The 16,874-nt window shown below is 41.5% G+C and overlaps 1 protein-coding gene and 1 long non-coding RNA gene across 2 annotated transcripts; both read left to right on the top strand.

The window, feature by feature from the left end:
* Positions 1 to 145: 145 nt before the first annotated feature.
* On the top strand, positions 146 to 11,092 carry jcadb (junctional cadherin 5 associated b). Its single transcript, XM_029453270.1, has 4 exons — positions 146 to 239; positions 4,858 to 5,288; positions 7,388 to 11,045; positions 11,078 to 11,092. The coding sequence occupies exons 2-4, from the start codon at positions 4,963 to 4,965 to the stop codon at positions 11,090 to 11,092; spliced, it is 3,999 nt and encodes a 1,332-aa protein (XP_029309130.1). The 5' UTR covers positions 146 to 239; positions 4,858 to 4,962.
* Positions 11,093 to 11,125: 33 nt separating this feature from the next.
* On the top strand, positions 11,126 to 13,634 carry LOC115022058 (uncharacterized). The gene is made up of 2 exons (XR_003833807.1): positions 11,126 to 11,256; positions 12,525 to 13,634. It is a non-coding gene; the product is annotated as an uncharacterized LOC115022058 (long non-coding RNA).
* The last annotated feature ends 3,240 nt before the right edge of the window (positions 13,635 to 16,874 follow it).

The raw sequence follows: 16,874 nt of genomic DNA, 5'->3' as shown, positions 1-16,874 counted from the left end.
GGAGAAACAGTTTGGAAGAAACCATTCTGACATCCCTCTCTGTAGCTGCATGCATGTGAGGAGCCCACCCCACCTCAGCTGTAGTGAGGAGAGCCCAGTCCAGGCAGCCAGCAACCAGCAACCAGCGCGTCTCTGCCTACCAATAGGCATGCTCGGCTCAGGCTCTGTGCAGTGCTCAGTCTCAGCAGCTAAAGCTGGGCGCAGGGGAACTGCGACGGCCGCGCCAAGCATCTTCCCAGGTATGCGTCTCTCTGTCGCTACGCCCTTATTCGTTTTTGCAATGTTATGGCATGTTTCTGCATGCTGTTTTCCCGCTCTGCCGACACTGTCTTATTTCTAGGGAGGGGTTGCTGTGTCTTTTATTTGTGTGGCTCACGTAGCCTCCACTGTAGCGCAGGGCAGCAGGGTCTAGGTAAACACTCACAGTCAGCGAAGACGCATCTGCAAAAAAACCTCCTCGTTAACCGCGCGTCAACTTGCACACACCTCAAAATGTTCGCCCTTCGACAGATCAGCGCCGAGCCGCGGCTGCTGGTGGCGAGGCGGCGATGTGCGCTCTCTGCTGCGCTGCTGCGCTGCGTGCATTTCTTGGGGGGAACATTTTGCAACGAGGTTATGATTTGGCCAAGCGGCTTTCGTCAAAACATGACCGCTGACTATATTTTCAACTTCCAGTGCGTGCAGGTAGAGGTTTTATTTCCCTTAGACGCTGGACTTGCTGTTCAGGGCGAAGCAGGTATTGGGAGCTGATTTGGAAAATCATTTCATAGCAGTCAATTTGATGTAGGCTGTGCCATATAACACTGCAGTAGGCTATAGCATGGCTATAGTAGGTCATACTGTGTCTATGCATGCATGCATATTTCTACAACAGTGATATATTATTGATAGCTACGTGATATGATACTAACAGATATATTTCAAATCATTATTCATTCATACAGTAAGTTATCGTCCAGGGGGAATGATTTAGAGGAGGATGTTTTTCAGAGAATAAGGTGGACTTAGTTAAAGTGCTCCTAATTATCAACATGAGCTTTACGTTTGTGTGAATAAGCAGTTTTTTGTGTCTGTTGGCTCTGTTATCCCTGTCACTAGGTAAGATGTAGGTACACTCCCTTGGCAGTTAGGGTGGTGCTGCCTGCTAGTGCTGATGTGTTACAGTGGCCACTACCTGTGCATGCAGCCTGCTAGGCCTGGCTGTACACTGGGGAGCCTCCCTCCCTCAGCTCCGGGAGGGTGGTGGTCAATAAAACTAAATCACTAAAAGTTTAAAATAAATTGAGACTCAACCTCCAAGTTGAAGTTTTTAGGGCAGCACAGGAAAGTTATCATTGAAAGCTCCTCACATAAAAAAATGATCTATGTGTCCTAAAGCAGAAAAGGACTCTAATAGCAGTAAATATTATCCTAAGATTGACTTCCACAACAACTTTTACAACAGCTGACCTTATCTAAGTTCTCCACGTACACACAAACCTATCATATCCCTGCGCATTTCATTCATTTGCATGTAAAAAATCAGGTTGTGTTGTAATTATTAATGCTACTTTTGTTGTTGCTATGCAAAAAAAGGCTCATGTGCTATCTTTCCACTGCAATCATTTGAAGCTGTGACCTTGTCAAAAAGGGCCACTGCGTGTCTGGTTCGCTCTGGTTCTCTCTGATAAAACTCTGCGTTAAAGGAAGATACTTTTCCATACGAGTCCATCTTCACTGGTCATGACTGCTCTTGGATTTGGGTAATTCAAGAAGCCCTCGAGTTGATTTTTTTTGCTGCATTTACCACTCTGCCTATTCACTCCACTTGAAGAGCCAGAAATAGTTGGAGGACTTATACATCAGAAGCCCTGCTTCCAACATGCTGATTTGTAATGTTATGTTGGGGTCTGCTTTCCTAGTCAATGATGTTACAATGGCATTCCTAAATTGGTCAATCCATTTCCACATGTGCTGTCCTTGAACATGTGGTTGCACACAGTGTGAGGCGTTATGATGGAGATGCTCTGCTGAGCCTTTTACATCTGGATAGTATTCGTTATCTCGAGGCTACATTCGGGGTGCTACAGTGAACCCTACAGTATGAAAGAAGCTCCCAGGCCAGAGGCAACTCCGAACTGCAAAGTGCATAAAGTTATGGAGTGGGAAATGTAAAGGTCAACTTAAGGTCAAGAGAAGAGGAGGGGATATTTCCAAATCATTTGAACGAATTGGTCCTTTATATACTCTATATTTTTCATCATTGATGTAAAGAATCATTTTTATTGACAGATTTCTTGGTTTAGTTGAACTTTATATTGGAACATTTTCTATGTGAGCTGAAACGATTAAAATAACTATTGTTTTGATAATCGATGTATTAATAAGTCATTTTAATGCAAACATGTTGTTGGTTCCAGCTTGTGGGAATACGTTCTGCTTGTCTTTGTCTTTGTCAGCAGCGTGAGGGGTTCACTTTGGGCTCTGGGAAGTTAAATTTAATAAATGATGTTGTAAAGATTCTGTATAATACAAAGTAATTATTTATTCTAGCAAAAAAAACGTAATATTTCTTAATATATTTAAATGTGAAAGACATTTCAACACAGTACATTGTCCTATCATAAGGTATTAATTATGACATTATTTATTATATAAGTCTCAAATAAGCTTTTATTAATAATCTGTAAACTAACAATATGACACCAATGTGTTTTGTTCACACACACAAATGTACTCTGTCGTGGGAAACCTTCAGATATCTTTACAGTAATACTATAAAAACATCGGTCAGTAAAACCTTTGGTATTAGATATTAATTAGCCACATGACACCCGTCACTGATTTATACTGTAATCTGTAACTGGAAGATAACAGAGAAGTAGTTTCAGAACACTCTAACTTAAAGTGAGTAGTGGTTTGTAAGTCTACTTTAATAACGCTCTTTGATTCAACACTGTACTTGTGTGACTCCTTCATAATGGAAAATGGAAAGCGAACGATTCGAGTCCAAACATGATTCACCAGGATGCTAATGTGTGCGAAGCCTTTGATCGCTGAGTTACTGTTTTATAAGCCATCCACTGTCATCTCCAGGCAGGACGCACTGTTAGAGCCACTAATTAATATATCAGACACACACACACACACACACACACACACACACACACACACACACACACACACACACACACTCTTGACAAACTTTCTCTAAGTCGTAAAACAACTTCCTTCTTATGTTTCACCTACTTGTTGCATTTATATTTAGAGCAGAAATGAAAAGTCAATTACGCAATGAGTTGTTGGACTTAACTTCATGTTTGATGAATCAAAAGTAAAAAAGTCAAACATTTTCTAGTTCCTACTTCTAAATGAAGATTTGATGCTTTTCTGTCTTTTGTGGTTGTAAAGCAAAATTATTTTTCCATATTGTCTCAGAGATCAAACAAATAATCACTAAACTAACAATATTCTGCAGATTAATCGTTAATGAAAATAACTGTTAGCTGCTAATTATATTTAAACAATACAGTATTGACATTTAAAACTTTATTTAGACGTCGACACAGTGACTACAGTCTGAGAGAAGTGCTGAAAACCTAAAGAATAAATGGAAACAGATTTAGTTAGTGTGGAAGGTTTTTGTTTGGTTTGGATTACAAAGCCACAGATTAAATTAGGAAATAAATCTGATAATATTAATAATAATATGATGCACAGAATGTACCTGTGCAGAGACGTAAAGTGTTCATTAATATGAACTAAATGGTGAATATGCACATACTACAAGTAAGGATCGTGTACTCGTCTAATTAAGACGAATATCTTTGTTATTATTTTAACGAAGCTTAAATGTAACTTTATTTTCAGGTCTTTTTACACCAAAATATTGTGTTCACTTTAGTTTTTTTGTTAACACTGCAAGACTTCAACTTTGAGCTGGATTTTATGAGTCAGCAGCTGAATCACTTTAATTACAAGTAATAAATGTACCATATTTTTTCATGATGCCATTAAGACAGAAGAAATACTGGCAATTTAGGAACTTACACCATGTACGGTGACAGCCTGCACGGAGACAAGGGGCAGTTTACATTATGTGCAGTGTTTTACATTGAATATTTAATTTTTCCGTGGGCTTACAGAATGTTTGCAGCTGTATTAAGTTACCAGTAGGGCAAATATAAGATGCAAAATACTGGAGGAGAGCACCTTAAGAGTATCTGACACACACGCTGTAAGTATGAAGAGATATTTAATCTCCTCTCTTTACTTAATGTTAAAGATTTACAACATGCGCAGTTGTTCTTGTCTATTGGAGGATTGTCCACATGCATTAGTGCAGCTGTCCAAATGCTGCTCTGCGTGTCTGGAGAACAATAACTGTGATTGTATTGACTGATGAAGAATGTTCCACCTACAACCTGCTTCTGCATTTATCCCAGACAAAGGCTAGAGAAATCATTATGTCGAGAGAGGACTCTCGATGTAGTCATTCTTAGAGTACACAAAGGTTTTAAACAATTTGGAAAGATGATAAAATGTCTTTGGGAGGAAGGAAGGCTGCGGCTTGATTTGGGAGAGAATAGAACATTTTCAGGATAATAAACTGGACTACATAGTCATAAGATGAACTCTGCAGTGGTCATCTTTAAAACTTTAGTTCTACAAAAGACTGCGTTCTGTTCAGCGCATGTTCATGTTTAACTTTAACACTCCCTGAGCTTTCCACTTAGCAAACGCTGAAAAACAAATCAACACATCTGGAAAGGTATCACAAACATCTGTATTTTCTGAAAATGACACATCCTGGATTTAGGTGCATGCAGAAATAATGTGTTCACGTGTTACCTCTTCCCTCCCCTGTCCTCCCCTTAGTGATGGCCTCTGCTGAGCAACCGCGCTCCAGCTTCCACCAGCAGCACTGCGCATAAGGCAACACACCCACCTTTGCCCTCCTGCCCAGAAGTGAGAGACACCACCATGTACAGTGTGGAGGACCTCCTCATTTCGCACGGATATAAATTGCCCAAGAGTGGCCCTCCGTCTGCCACGCCTTATGACAAGCGCCCTGCTGATTGCCAGCGTGAACTTGTGGACAACAGGGCTGGCCGGGGGACACTGAACGGGTACGAGGCGGACCGGGGGGCATCTTTCACAGGCATCTATGGCAGCAGGCAGGCACTGGTGAAGGGCTACCCCGCCACGGACAACGAGAGCGGGGAAAGGATCCAAAGGAGAAAAGAACTCGGCATCGGTATCCTAGGTGACGCTCAGCCCTTGGGTGATTCTCTCGCCACAGATAGTGGGTGAGTGCTTTTTTTTTCCCTCTCTTTTGCGATCCCCCACACCCTTTACCTTCCCTTTTTTTCCCTCTCCTCTCCCCCCCCTTCTCACTGGGGCCCTTCGGTATTGCATGCAAAACTGAGTCTGCACTGCGCAGGGTTTTTTTTTTCTCCTCAGTCTTTCCTTTCCCCTCCTTCCAGAGCTGCAGAACACTGTGGCTGCAGCAGCACCACTGACATATCTTATGCTGGGATATGAGGAATTATGAAAGGTGCCGTCGCACTGGTTTGAGTTGTTTACATGCCTGCACAGCGAGGTGGCTTGCGTCTCTGTGGTGCCCACCCATGCACTGGTATAGCCTCTGCAGCCTCCACCAGGTAGGCGGATGTAAACAGCAGCACTAGACAAACTGAGGAGGACTGAACATGCCTCAAGACAGGCGCGTAATCACTCCACTGTAAACACTGGCACACTGAATCACGCCCAGCACGTGCTCTGTGATGTAAGCATGTTGCTGGGCAAGTGTGCACAGCGCGGCTCCCCTCAGCCATACAGTAGCATATGCTGCTGAGGATGATCCATTGACTCTGCTGCTTAAATGAATGAGTACAGTGACTAACACAGTGCAGTGCAGATATGAGATGAAGCTCTTGGGTGATTGTAATTCATTTTGAGTACTCTTTTATTATTCATTACTGGATATTTTACAAACTTATATTGTAATATGCATGTATGATATATTATATGGTTATATTTATATTTATGGAACTGCTAACTGCAAAGTCCTGTATGTGGCTGTATCTTAAATATAAATCAATTAGCCTGAGAAAACATGATTATTGATTTACTTCATTTGAAAGACCTGATGGTTATATTTGAATTTCAACAAGGATTTCAAACCCACTCCCTGGTTTCCATTATAATGTCATCAGGGTGGCTTAAAACACGCTTCGAATGTGACAGATGACCTACGGATATTCATGGATATCACAGTGTTTCTTCTGCTTCACTCATTCAATTTCAAAATTAAAATTGCAGCATCATTTGACACAATGACCCTCTTTGAACACAAAGAAGTGAAGCTCTGTTTTTTTTTTTGACTCAATCTGTTATGATTAAGTATGCTATTTCTAAGATAATGCATTACAGCCATATCCTGCACCTAAGAGGTACATTTGGAACCATAACTAAAATGATCACCAGGCGGCACTGCTTTATCACACTACAGTGGAGCCGCTGTTTTGAACCTGCCAACAGTTACTCGTCACACACTTGCCGCTTTATGGTAAATTTAGAAAGCATTAAAAAAATTATATTAATATAAAGCTCTTGTCTTCTGATATATATATATATATATATATATATATATATATATATATACTGTATATATTTCTTTCTTACATAGTGAAGCAGACTGCTTGAAAAGTTTATTATTTATTGGTAGGACATAGTTTATTTCCTAAAAGGGGAAAAAAGGTTGCAGTTTAGGTAATGTGATGTTTTTGCTTAGACTTTCTTTAAGAGCCAAAGTCTCTGTCCAGATGACCAGCTTCGGAGATAAGGTCAGCACAATTTAATATGCAGACCATATTGCAGTAGCATCACAATTTCATGGTTTCTTCAAGGGACTTGGGAGCCGCTGACTTAAGCACTTCTGTCTCATATGTGCTGGCTCTCCTTGATTAAGTTACGTTGTAAAGCCAATGCTGCCAAAACTAAAACACATGCTTGAGACTGGCATGGACACAGTTATCAAATCTCAAAACGATGGTGTTCTAAAAAAATATATTATCATAGAAACTGAGATAATAGTGTTAGGGTTAGAGAAAGTCTGTTTGTTGCAGAGTTTAAAGTGTCTTTGTATCAATAGCGTCATTTTAATTTATTTTAAACTATGGAATAGCAGCAAACTTTATTATATTAAATTATATTGCGTTTCAGACACTATTCTGTGTTTGTCTTAATCTAATGAGTGTGTGTCAGATGTCACTCATCTTTCAACATCTGTAACTACACCCAGAAGAATGATAACTGTTTGCTAGGGTCAACCTAGAGTCCACCTCACTCTCATTCTCTGACATTTTGTACATCTTATTCTCACTGAACTTTTCTGTCTTTATAGGTTCTACGATGTTCCAAGTTTGACTTATTCAGAGCCACTGAGCCATGACGAGAGGGATGTTTCCTACTGGCGGAGGCGAGGCCAGGACTTCAGCATCCTCCTGGACTATGCTGATGGCAGGGAGCTGAGGGCCTCTGCTGGCGCATGGAGGCCACAGGCCCTGATTGCAGCAGAGGAACACAGAGCAGAGAGGCAAGCGCAGCAGCTATGGGAGGACATTTCCTGGCTAAGGGACCTGGATGCAGCCCCTGGTCAGCTAAGGGTGACTGGGGAGAGGAAGTGCCAGAGCCTCGGTACAGAGGAGTGGAGGCCTGCTGTGGGCCTGGGAAGGCAGCTGTCGGATGGGGACGGGGACAGGTGGGCTCAGGACCAGTACCGCCTGAGGACACCTGAGGGTTTTTTTCACCCTAGAACAAAAGCAAAGTCTCAGTCACTCCCAAGAGTTTTGTCACCTGATGGAACTACCATCAGAGAGCTCATACCATCCAGGCCTAGCCTGCCTGATAGACAGAGGATAAGCAGCACTGTCTTCTCTGGGCCCTATAGTAGGTATATCTATAGTGGTGCTGTTGTCAGGGACCGGTGGGGTAGGAATGCTGGGCCAAGCAGCCATGTTGCACTTTTACCAAAGCCCAGGTTCAGCAGGCCTTTAAAGCCTCCTTCATATGAGACTCACCAGCAGACTAGGGGTAGCGCAGAAATGCTTGCTATAGAACAGGGTGCCAAACAAAAAGAAAGGCCTATCTACTATCCAAGGGGTGGGGAGCTGAGACAAGACTATTTCGCACAACAATCTGCCATCTCTGGAATGGAGCCCCCTGGCTACATCCCACCCCCATCTTATAGAAGAGGCCCACCCCCAAGAGCAGTTTCAGTCAACCGCAATGAAATGGCAAACCTAAGATGGAGGGCGGAATCTCTGCATTTGCCCAGCTCAGATCCTGGAAGGTGGTTTTACAGACAGGCAGGTTCATGGCTGGAACATTATGGAGATCGTGCTGCGTCCTATCGAAAACAGGTACATTCTGGACATGAAGAACAACCAGGTCATGCCCGTCAATTACCCACTGAAGACCCAAGAGTGAAGCAAATCTCAGGAGGACCTAGCGGAAATTCTCTCACTGACTCAGACAAGATCCGTAACATCAACAAAGAGACTCCGTCCGCTAAGATTTTAGGACAATCTACACATGATAGTGCCTTTCCTCCCCAACAGGGGTCAGCTCTCAATACTGACAGCCGCAAAACAGCTCTCAATGACAACGACAACAGTAATCGATGGTGCAACAGGGGATTAAACAAAAAAAGTGACAGTGTAGGTCCTGAACAAAACCGTAGTCTGTTTTTTCCTTCATCTATTCTGGGTAAACCACCACCTCCCCCATGCAAGCCGGCTGACCAGGGTGTCTCTGAAACTGTGACGGAAGTAAAAAAGGTGGAACAACCTGAACCACCAGAGAAAGACAAATCCAAGAATCTAAAAAAGAGACTTAGTGAGACAATTTTTTGTTTGGTGTCTGTACCTGTTACTCCGCAGCTCAGTGGGACAATCCGTGATCAGAATAATAACAACGAGAAGTCACCAGACCCAGCGGACAGTCCTAGTGACAACAAAACTGGCCATTTAACAAACCAAAGTCTCCAAAGCACATCTTCAGCTGAAGCTGAGCTGCAAGCACTAACTGGTAGCATAGCGAGCAGCAAAACAAGCAGTAGAGCGAGCAGCAAAATGTTTAAAAAAGTTCCCTGTAGACCCCCTAAAATAAACCATTACAAGGAGATGAAACTGTCGGGAACCTGGCCTGCAAACCAGTATCGAGACCAGGAGACACAAACTAGCCCAGAGGCCCAAAAACCTGCCTCTGAAAACAAGGAAGCACAACAAGACCCTATCCCTCCCGACACTGAAGTCCCTCCTGACAGCAGTGGTGCAGTGGGCACTGCCTTCAGTTTTCCTATTAAGGGAGTGAAGAGCCTGAAACTGTCAAGTAACAGCGCCTTCTCCCTGACCGCCACCTTCTCCAACCAGCTGAACAAGAGCACAGCTCAGCAGCCAGCAGTACCACCCTCAGGAAATGTGGAGGAACCAGCAGCAAATAGTGGGCAGGAGGCATTTGAACCATTCCTGCTGAAACCGGTCAGCCAGCGTCCATGGGATGCTGTCAAAGAGCTGGAGACCATCAAAAAAGAAGTCCAGGATCAACAGCAGCAGAAGAGCAGCAAACAGCCAAGCGTTGATAAGTGCATAGAGGACCTCAACGAGGCCTACAAAGACATCTTGGAGCTAGGCACTGCCAGCAATAAAGTCCCAAATGGTTCTGTTCAAATCCCTGAGCGTATCAAAATCCGATTGACATCAGAACCTCTTAACAAGCCCAGCAGCCTTAGGCGCAGTGCAGTAAGCTGGTCTGTTGACCCAGAATACAGGGAAGTCAAGAGCGCCTTCTCTAGGCCTGCTACAAAGTCAGTAACCTTCAGCAAGCAGCTTAGGGAGGAGCTCCCCGTCCCACCTCGGGAGACAGGTTTCAGAGAATACAGGGTTATTACACATCTTTCGCGCAGACGGAGCAACGATGGCAGGACAGTAAAACTAGACCTGCCAGATGAGCCTATCGAGACACCACTTTGTGACTTCAGTCCAATGACACACACTGCAGCAGCTGAGGTGCCGTGGGCAGATAGACAGCCCATGCAGGATGCCTCTACGCTCACAAGTCCTCCTGATTATGAGGACATATGCCAGACTTTGCGTCACTCTAGAGACCCAACAGATGTCAATAAAGTGTCTGCAGGCAATTTTAAATCGAATAACGCAGAGACTCTTCAAGATCTCAGTGCTGAATCGGAAGAGGACTGCCCTATTTGTAAAAGAGAACTTGAGAATCAGATGAGACTGGGCCCATTGCCTCCACTTCACGAGGAGAACAGCTCGGACAGCTCGACCAATCAAAATGGCAGTCCACCACAATGCATTGGAGAAAGTCCATCAGGAGATATAAAAACAGAGGAGCCAAATGACTCAAGTTTGAATCAGTCAGGGTCTGACCTATGTGCTGGAACAAGGGAGCAGCATTCAATGACAGAGGAAAATGTGGGAGAGGGTGAAAAATCAGACATTGCTCAGGCAGAAAACCTGGACGATTTGTGCGCAGTTAATCCTGCTGAGAGAAAACCAGCAAATGGAGCTACAGCTAAAATATTAGCAACTGATGTGCCAGCAGACCCCCAAGTCACAGAGGAACAGAGTGTGAGTGAAACAGTAACTAAGGAAGTAGAATTAGCAGAGAAGGAAGCCATTACAGGAGAAACACCTGAGGGCGGTGCAGACAAACAGACTGCTGAAGTGAAAAGTGAGTGTGAGGGACAAGACAGTACAATGCCTGATGACAAACAGGAGCAAGAAAAGAAGCCATTTGCAGTTCCAGAACATAGACTTGGTCTACGGACTCATTTGGGGCGTGACCACCCCGGGTTACCGGAGTTTCCGCCAGATAGACTGCCACTTTCAGTTCCCCCAAAGTTAGACCGCAGGCTGTCTCTCAGCTTGGAGGGGGAGAAGAGGAGCAAGGGCCCCGCCCAACGAATGGAAGCGTTGCAGACCAAACTGGCTGTTTCTCCAGGTCGCATGGCAGCTGAACGCATGGGTTGGATGAGGGAGGTGGACGTTATGTATCGTATGAGGCGCCTCAGCATCAGGAGTACTGACTCTGGGGAAGGGGAGGCAGAGGGGGAGGGCAAGGACAAACAAGAGGAGGAGCCCCAGCCTGCTCCTCAGGGAGACAAGGAGAACGATCAAGATCAAGAGGTCACCCATTCACAGCAGGTCTCTGAGGAGACAGTGTTGCAAGATGAGGAGTCATCTCTCTCAGGTAAGTTAAGAACATTTGAGGAAATTTAACTTTGAGGATTATTCAAGTTTAGAGGTCTGTACAGCTTTACAAATGTACCCACAATTTGAAATGATCAAGGGTAACATTAAAATTAAAACATAGTATTTCCCTTATGGTTCTTCGTCCACACAGATTCAGCAGACTACCAAATATAAGAGAGAAACAAAAACACCATTGTAATTATTTAAAATATTTGTTCAATGCATCATATCATTTCACAGTCCCTGTCCACAGATTTATTATGCATGCTTCAGGATGACTGCAGACTAAACCATGAGTGAATGTGATACATGCGCTTAAATATTGAAAATGTCTGGGTAATACTAACTGATTGCTTGTGTTGAAAATCTGAATCAGAATTTAATGGCCAAATAAGTCAGTACACTTACAAGGAATCTGTGGGTGTTTTGTCGCTCTCAATGTACCGACAAATAAATAGACATACAGCTAAAACAAGGACAACAACTATGTACAGATATAGGTACATAAGAAACCCTCTCTCTCTCTCTCTCTCTCTCTCTCTCTCTCTCTCTCTCTCTCTTTACATATATATATACAGAATGTATGTACTGTATATGTATATAAACAACAACAAATTAAGTCGACAGTAAACAGTAAGTCAATAGGAAATTATATATTGCTAGGACATCAGATTTAGTGATTGTATGCTAAATGGTTTTTGTTTTGTGCTTTATGTTTTTATTCTGTAAAGGAGACATCAAACGGTGTTAAGAGAGATGACTGAAACAATATATATTCAATGTTTTTTCATACTTGATGTGTATTCTTCCTCACCAAACATAAAAACCCAAATTTAAAAGAAAGGTTATTGTCTCATGTAAGCAAGGGAGCACAAGTGTGCATACAATCTTAAGAATGCATTTTAAATGCATCTCTGGAGGTGGCAAGTTATCAAAATTGAAGAGACTGTCTTGCATGGGCCTTGCTGTTAAAGACATCTCCACAAGATGGTGTCAGTGCCCAAAGATCTACCCTCGCCTCCTCTGTGATTTCAAATCCTTTAAACGCACCACTGACATTTCTGTCACTGAATTAAACAGAATAAATGCAACGCATACTTGAAAACAAATAGTTTACTGTTCTGTCAAAATGGGAATGATTTTTGACTGTGATAGATATTGCATTTTTGACTTTGCACCATTGTTCTTTGGTTTAGATCATTTTGATGAATAATACAATAGAATACTAGATATAGTGAATTAATATTGTTCTTCTTTATGTCCCAGAACCCCATGATCCCAGCCAAGTGGAGACAGTGTAGAAAGACTGCGTCCATCATCTCCATCTGAGGTTTTTAGCTCCAACACTGTGACCTGGCTGCCTACTAGAATGCCTTCATCTCATCTTGACACTGAAATGGCCTTCTTGTCCGACAAGAGCATTGTGTACACCCTCACCCTCGGCGCTGCGTTGACTACTAAGAGTGCTGTTCCACTGCCAAAGGGAGGTGCCCCTTTAACTTGTGGGGCAACTTCCACTTCGAATCCCTCCCCAGCCTTCCCAAACTGACTTCCCACTACCCCATCTGTCCTCCATCCCCAAACCCATCCTCTTATAGGGTTTCTACTAGTTAGTCTTCTTGTAGCGGCTTGTCCTTCTATTCTATTCTCCCTATGCTTTTCTCATTGGCAGACATTATGCAATTCTGTCGTGCATACTAGAACTTCTAAAATGTCCATAGTGAATACAGTTGAGACATTTTTTGCATACTGAACAAATCTTGTTTGTTTACGGGCGAGCTATTAAGGAAATGAATGTAAGCGTTTATGTTTAACCTAACGTAGACTTAGAAGGGTTATTGTCCCAACCTGTTCTGTTGCATTTAAACTTACACCAAAATAAACTGCGTATCTGATTGTCGTGGTGAGGCGACAGCTGTTTTAGAACTGGACATCACTGTCTCTGGCTCAAGAACTGTTTTGATTTTCAGATGAGATCAATCAGCCTTTCTTTTTTTAAACTGTAACGACATTGTGCCCTGTCTCATTGCTTTTGTACACACTGCAACCATAACCCATAGAGCTCTTCAATGAAGAGTGACTCTACACCACATGACATGATAGACCAGTGACCTATTATACGTTACATTGGTTCTACGCTGGAGGGGAAGAGTTGCCTTCTTTAGATGTGTGTTAGTCCTCTGATCAATCCGATGTATAGCTCCCATTTCCAGGTAATTTCAGGAAGCAATAAAGGCACGGATTGAGTTGAAGTGTTAGTTGGTGAATTTGATAAACTTTAAAGATTGATATAGGGATATAGAACAAACAAAAAAAACGATAGGTAGAGCAATATTGTTGTACAAACAGCTCAGTGGTGTAGTGGAGCTACCTGTAGGAACCATTGTCAGGAGTTTTGATGTGAACGTGTCATTCAAATCATATTACAGGGATATGGAATCGTGTCAGGGTATATGGGCGCTTTACAGGGGGTGGGTGCTTTACTTCATGATATACATATATCTATGTTCATACATCTGTATCGCAAAGAGACGACATTTCACGGGAAAATTATTTTTTTTATCATCGAATTGTTAATCAGTTTGCATAATGTACAAAATAAAGTATATTTTAAATATTTTAAGAGATATTTTGTATTTAACCATGAAATTTTATTTCTCAACACTTATATCAAGCTCAAAGTATCATATGTCTGTATAGTATTATACTGAGAGTATACATACTTTTCTAGTGCTTTAAAATCTAACAGAGTGATATAGGAAGGGACGGCCCTGCGGTGTGCCTTGATCACACGATTCAGTTCCCGTGAGCGATAGGGTTCATCATTGCCAGTGTTGACGTGATGGATACTTTTTGATTGTGCCATGATTTCTTATTCGATAGTGCTTTTTCATACGCTAACAGAGTCGATGTTGGACGCTCCTTGTGATATTTGATACATCAATCCATCTCAGCTGTAATTCCTGTGTTGGTGGTCAGGCATGACCTGTGTCTTATGTTTGTCTTTGTATGTCTTCCAATTCAAGTCATGTATTGTTCTGTTGTTGGTTCCTCGAAAAACATGCGTAGAAATAAAATTGGGAAATTTTTTTCTTTTCATTCCTTCCACCCTCCCTTCCTTCTTTCCCTCCTCGTCCTAACTTCCTCCTTTCTTTCTTTGTTTCTTTCATACCACAGCGTGCTCATTTTGTTTAAAATGTTCTGCCGTCCCGAACACTTATTGCACTAAAGGATACAATGCAGTATGCTATTTCTGGCTAAAAACCATGAATTTGCAAAAAGTATGAAAAGATTTTTTCTTTTTTTTTTTAAATACAGGGTTTTTTGGATACATTTAAAATCATGACTCAAAGCCTAAATAATGATTAAAACTAATTCTTCTTATTGATAAAAAACAAGTTTGCGGTTATGTGGTTTTTCCCACAAGAGCAGTGCTGCATTGGTGTAACGTATCAACAGATTTGTAGTAAACCATCACTGTTTAAGTACTCACCAAGTATCACTTAATTGTTATGTAGCATTTTACAGTTGTAGCATTTTATCAACTCAGAACTTTGTCTTAGTATTTCAAACATTTCTTGTAAATTTGGAATATTCATGTCGCCTTATTATGTGTGCATTACATTATACTCCAGGCAATGCCAAATATTAACGTACTAAGCACTGTTTCATACCTTAGGTTTTTACAAACAACTCACTGTTCTGCCATCCCTCTGGCGGGAGAGGTTCAGTAGCATTGTGGATAGTTTCTGCTCTTCATGCCGTTTATCTGAAGGGAACATTGAATCAAAAACTGTGAACTTCAAATAAAACAAAAAGCATCATTTAAAAAAAGTACAGGATGAGATTCAATGTTTCAAGACAAGCCCATAGTCAGCATCACAGGGAGGACAAGCTGGCACGCCCATAATTACTGACACATCTCATTTTCAATTCATTTTGAAGACTAAAAGGCTTTGCCCCGGTCTTGTGTGTAAACTGCCCCTGATGACATTTAAATAGCTATTTCAGTACACACGCCCCCCAATAATTGGCATGTCAGGTACACTTGAACACAGTGTCATTTGACTTTTTGTACTGCAGGTTATGTGCAACATGAAGTAATTATGCACACTTGTAATATTTTCTATTTTCATATGAGATTTAAGTGCTTTTTGTACTCACTGACATCTTTTTTTCTTCCTTGCATGAAATGCAAGAGAAAGGAGGAAAAAAAATGTTTTTCATAAAGTATATTTGCATTTGGTACTCCAATAGTAAATCCAGTGGGCAAACATTGTTTCATAATTTAATTTACAAAACTATGCCAAGTATTTAAAAGCTATTTTTAGAGTAAATCAGAAGAGAACTCATTCATTGTTTTCCTTTAAGACATGCCTTTATCTTTGTATCTATAAATATGAGCATAATCCATAGTCATATGATTGTGCTACTGTTGTATGATACTGCAGTCTGATTCATAAATAAACTCTTTGCATGAAACTTTGTGTTTGTGATCTATTGCCTAGAAGCCATTTGTTTTAAGTACTGTATGAGGTTTACATATCAACTGGGGGAAATAATATTTTTTTTGTGGTTCTTTGTAAAATACTTCCTCTTTTCTAAAATGCACATCATTGTATGGGAAGTACACAAGGAAGCGAAACAAACATCAACAGTAGTCAACAGCAAATTCAGCAGGAACGCTGCCACGATTGGTGTCATATTTTTCAAAGCATTAATATTTTATTTTCAAATAAATTAGAGGTGACATCTATTCGTATTAAGGCGATTTAAAAAGGGGTGTACGTGCACAGCTATGCGTGTGCTTTCACACTTGTACATTTGTCTACTAGCAATTTCAGCCCAATTACCCTGCCAGACTGTCACACTGAGCTCCACTTGCTCGATCAAAGCGTTGGCAAAGACAATACTTGAGCTGAACCTTGTAAAAACCTCCCAGCATGCTATCTGAGGCTTGGATGGCATCCATCCTTAGACGCTGTTCAAATTCCTCTATGTGCCATCTTTTTCTAAAAGGAGAGTGAGAAGTCTGATTAGTACGTCCTCTGATGTGATACTTTATTGATCCCTATATAGGTAAGCTTTCTTTTCACAAACATCTCAAGGCTTTGCTCTACAGGCATGTTGGCAGGAGCTTGAGACAGCAGGGGGCTAAGAAAGAGAAGGGATTATATACTGGGATAACACAATGTGCACTGTCACAATGTATGCAGCATCTGTCAGTGCTAATGCACATATTTAAGGAACAATATTTATGAACATAAGCTCTACATGAAAAAGCAGTTATTAACATTAACATTTAATTAATGTCATTTAATTAGATTTATGTAGCCAAAATGAGCAAATAATAATAGTTCATTAATACTGCAGCACCACCAGTAGTGGGGGAAGGTAACTAGGTACATTTACTCAAGTATTATACTGAAGTACACATTCAAGGTACTTGTACTTCACTTGAGTATTTCTATTTTCTGCTACTTTATACTTCTATACCACTACATCTTAGAGGTAAATGTATTGAAAACCATGTATCTCCAGATGCGTTTGTGAAAAACAAAATGATGAAATGCTCTTTTATAAAGGTTGAGAAAATGATCCTACTTGTTAAGCTAA

Source organism: Cottoperca gobio, chromosome 17 (assembly GCF_900634415.1).
Source record: "Cottoperca gobio chromosome 17, fCotGob3.1, whole genome shotgun sequence".
NCBI classification, from domain to species: Eukaryota; Metazoa; Chordata; class Actinopteri; order Perciformes; family Bovichtidae; genus Cottoperca; species Cottoperca gobio.
This window is presented reverse-complemented; position numbering and strand designations above follow the sequence as displayed.

Coding starts and splice junctions, on each gene's coding strand:
- jcadb (XM_029453270.1), top strand. CDS start 4,963: ATGTACAGTGTGGAGGACCTCCTCATTTCGCACGGATATAAATTGCCC. Junction 5,289..7,387: donor TCTCTCGCCACAGATAGTGG/GTGAGTGCTTTT, acceptor CTGTCTTTATAG/GTTCTACGATGTTCCAAGTT.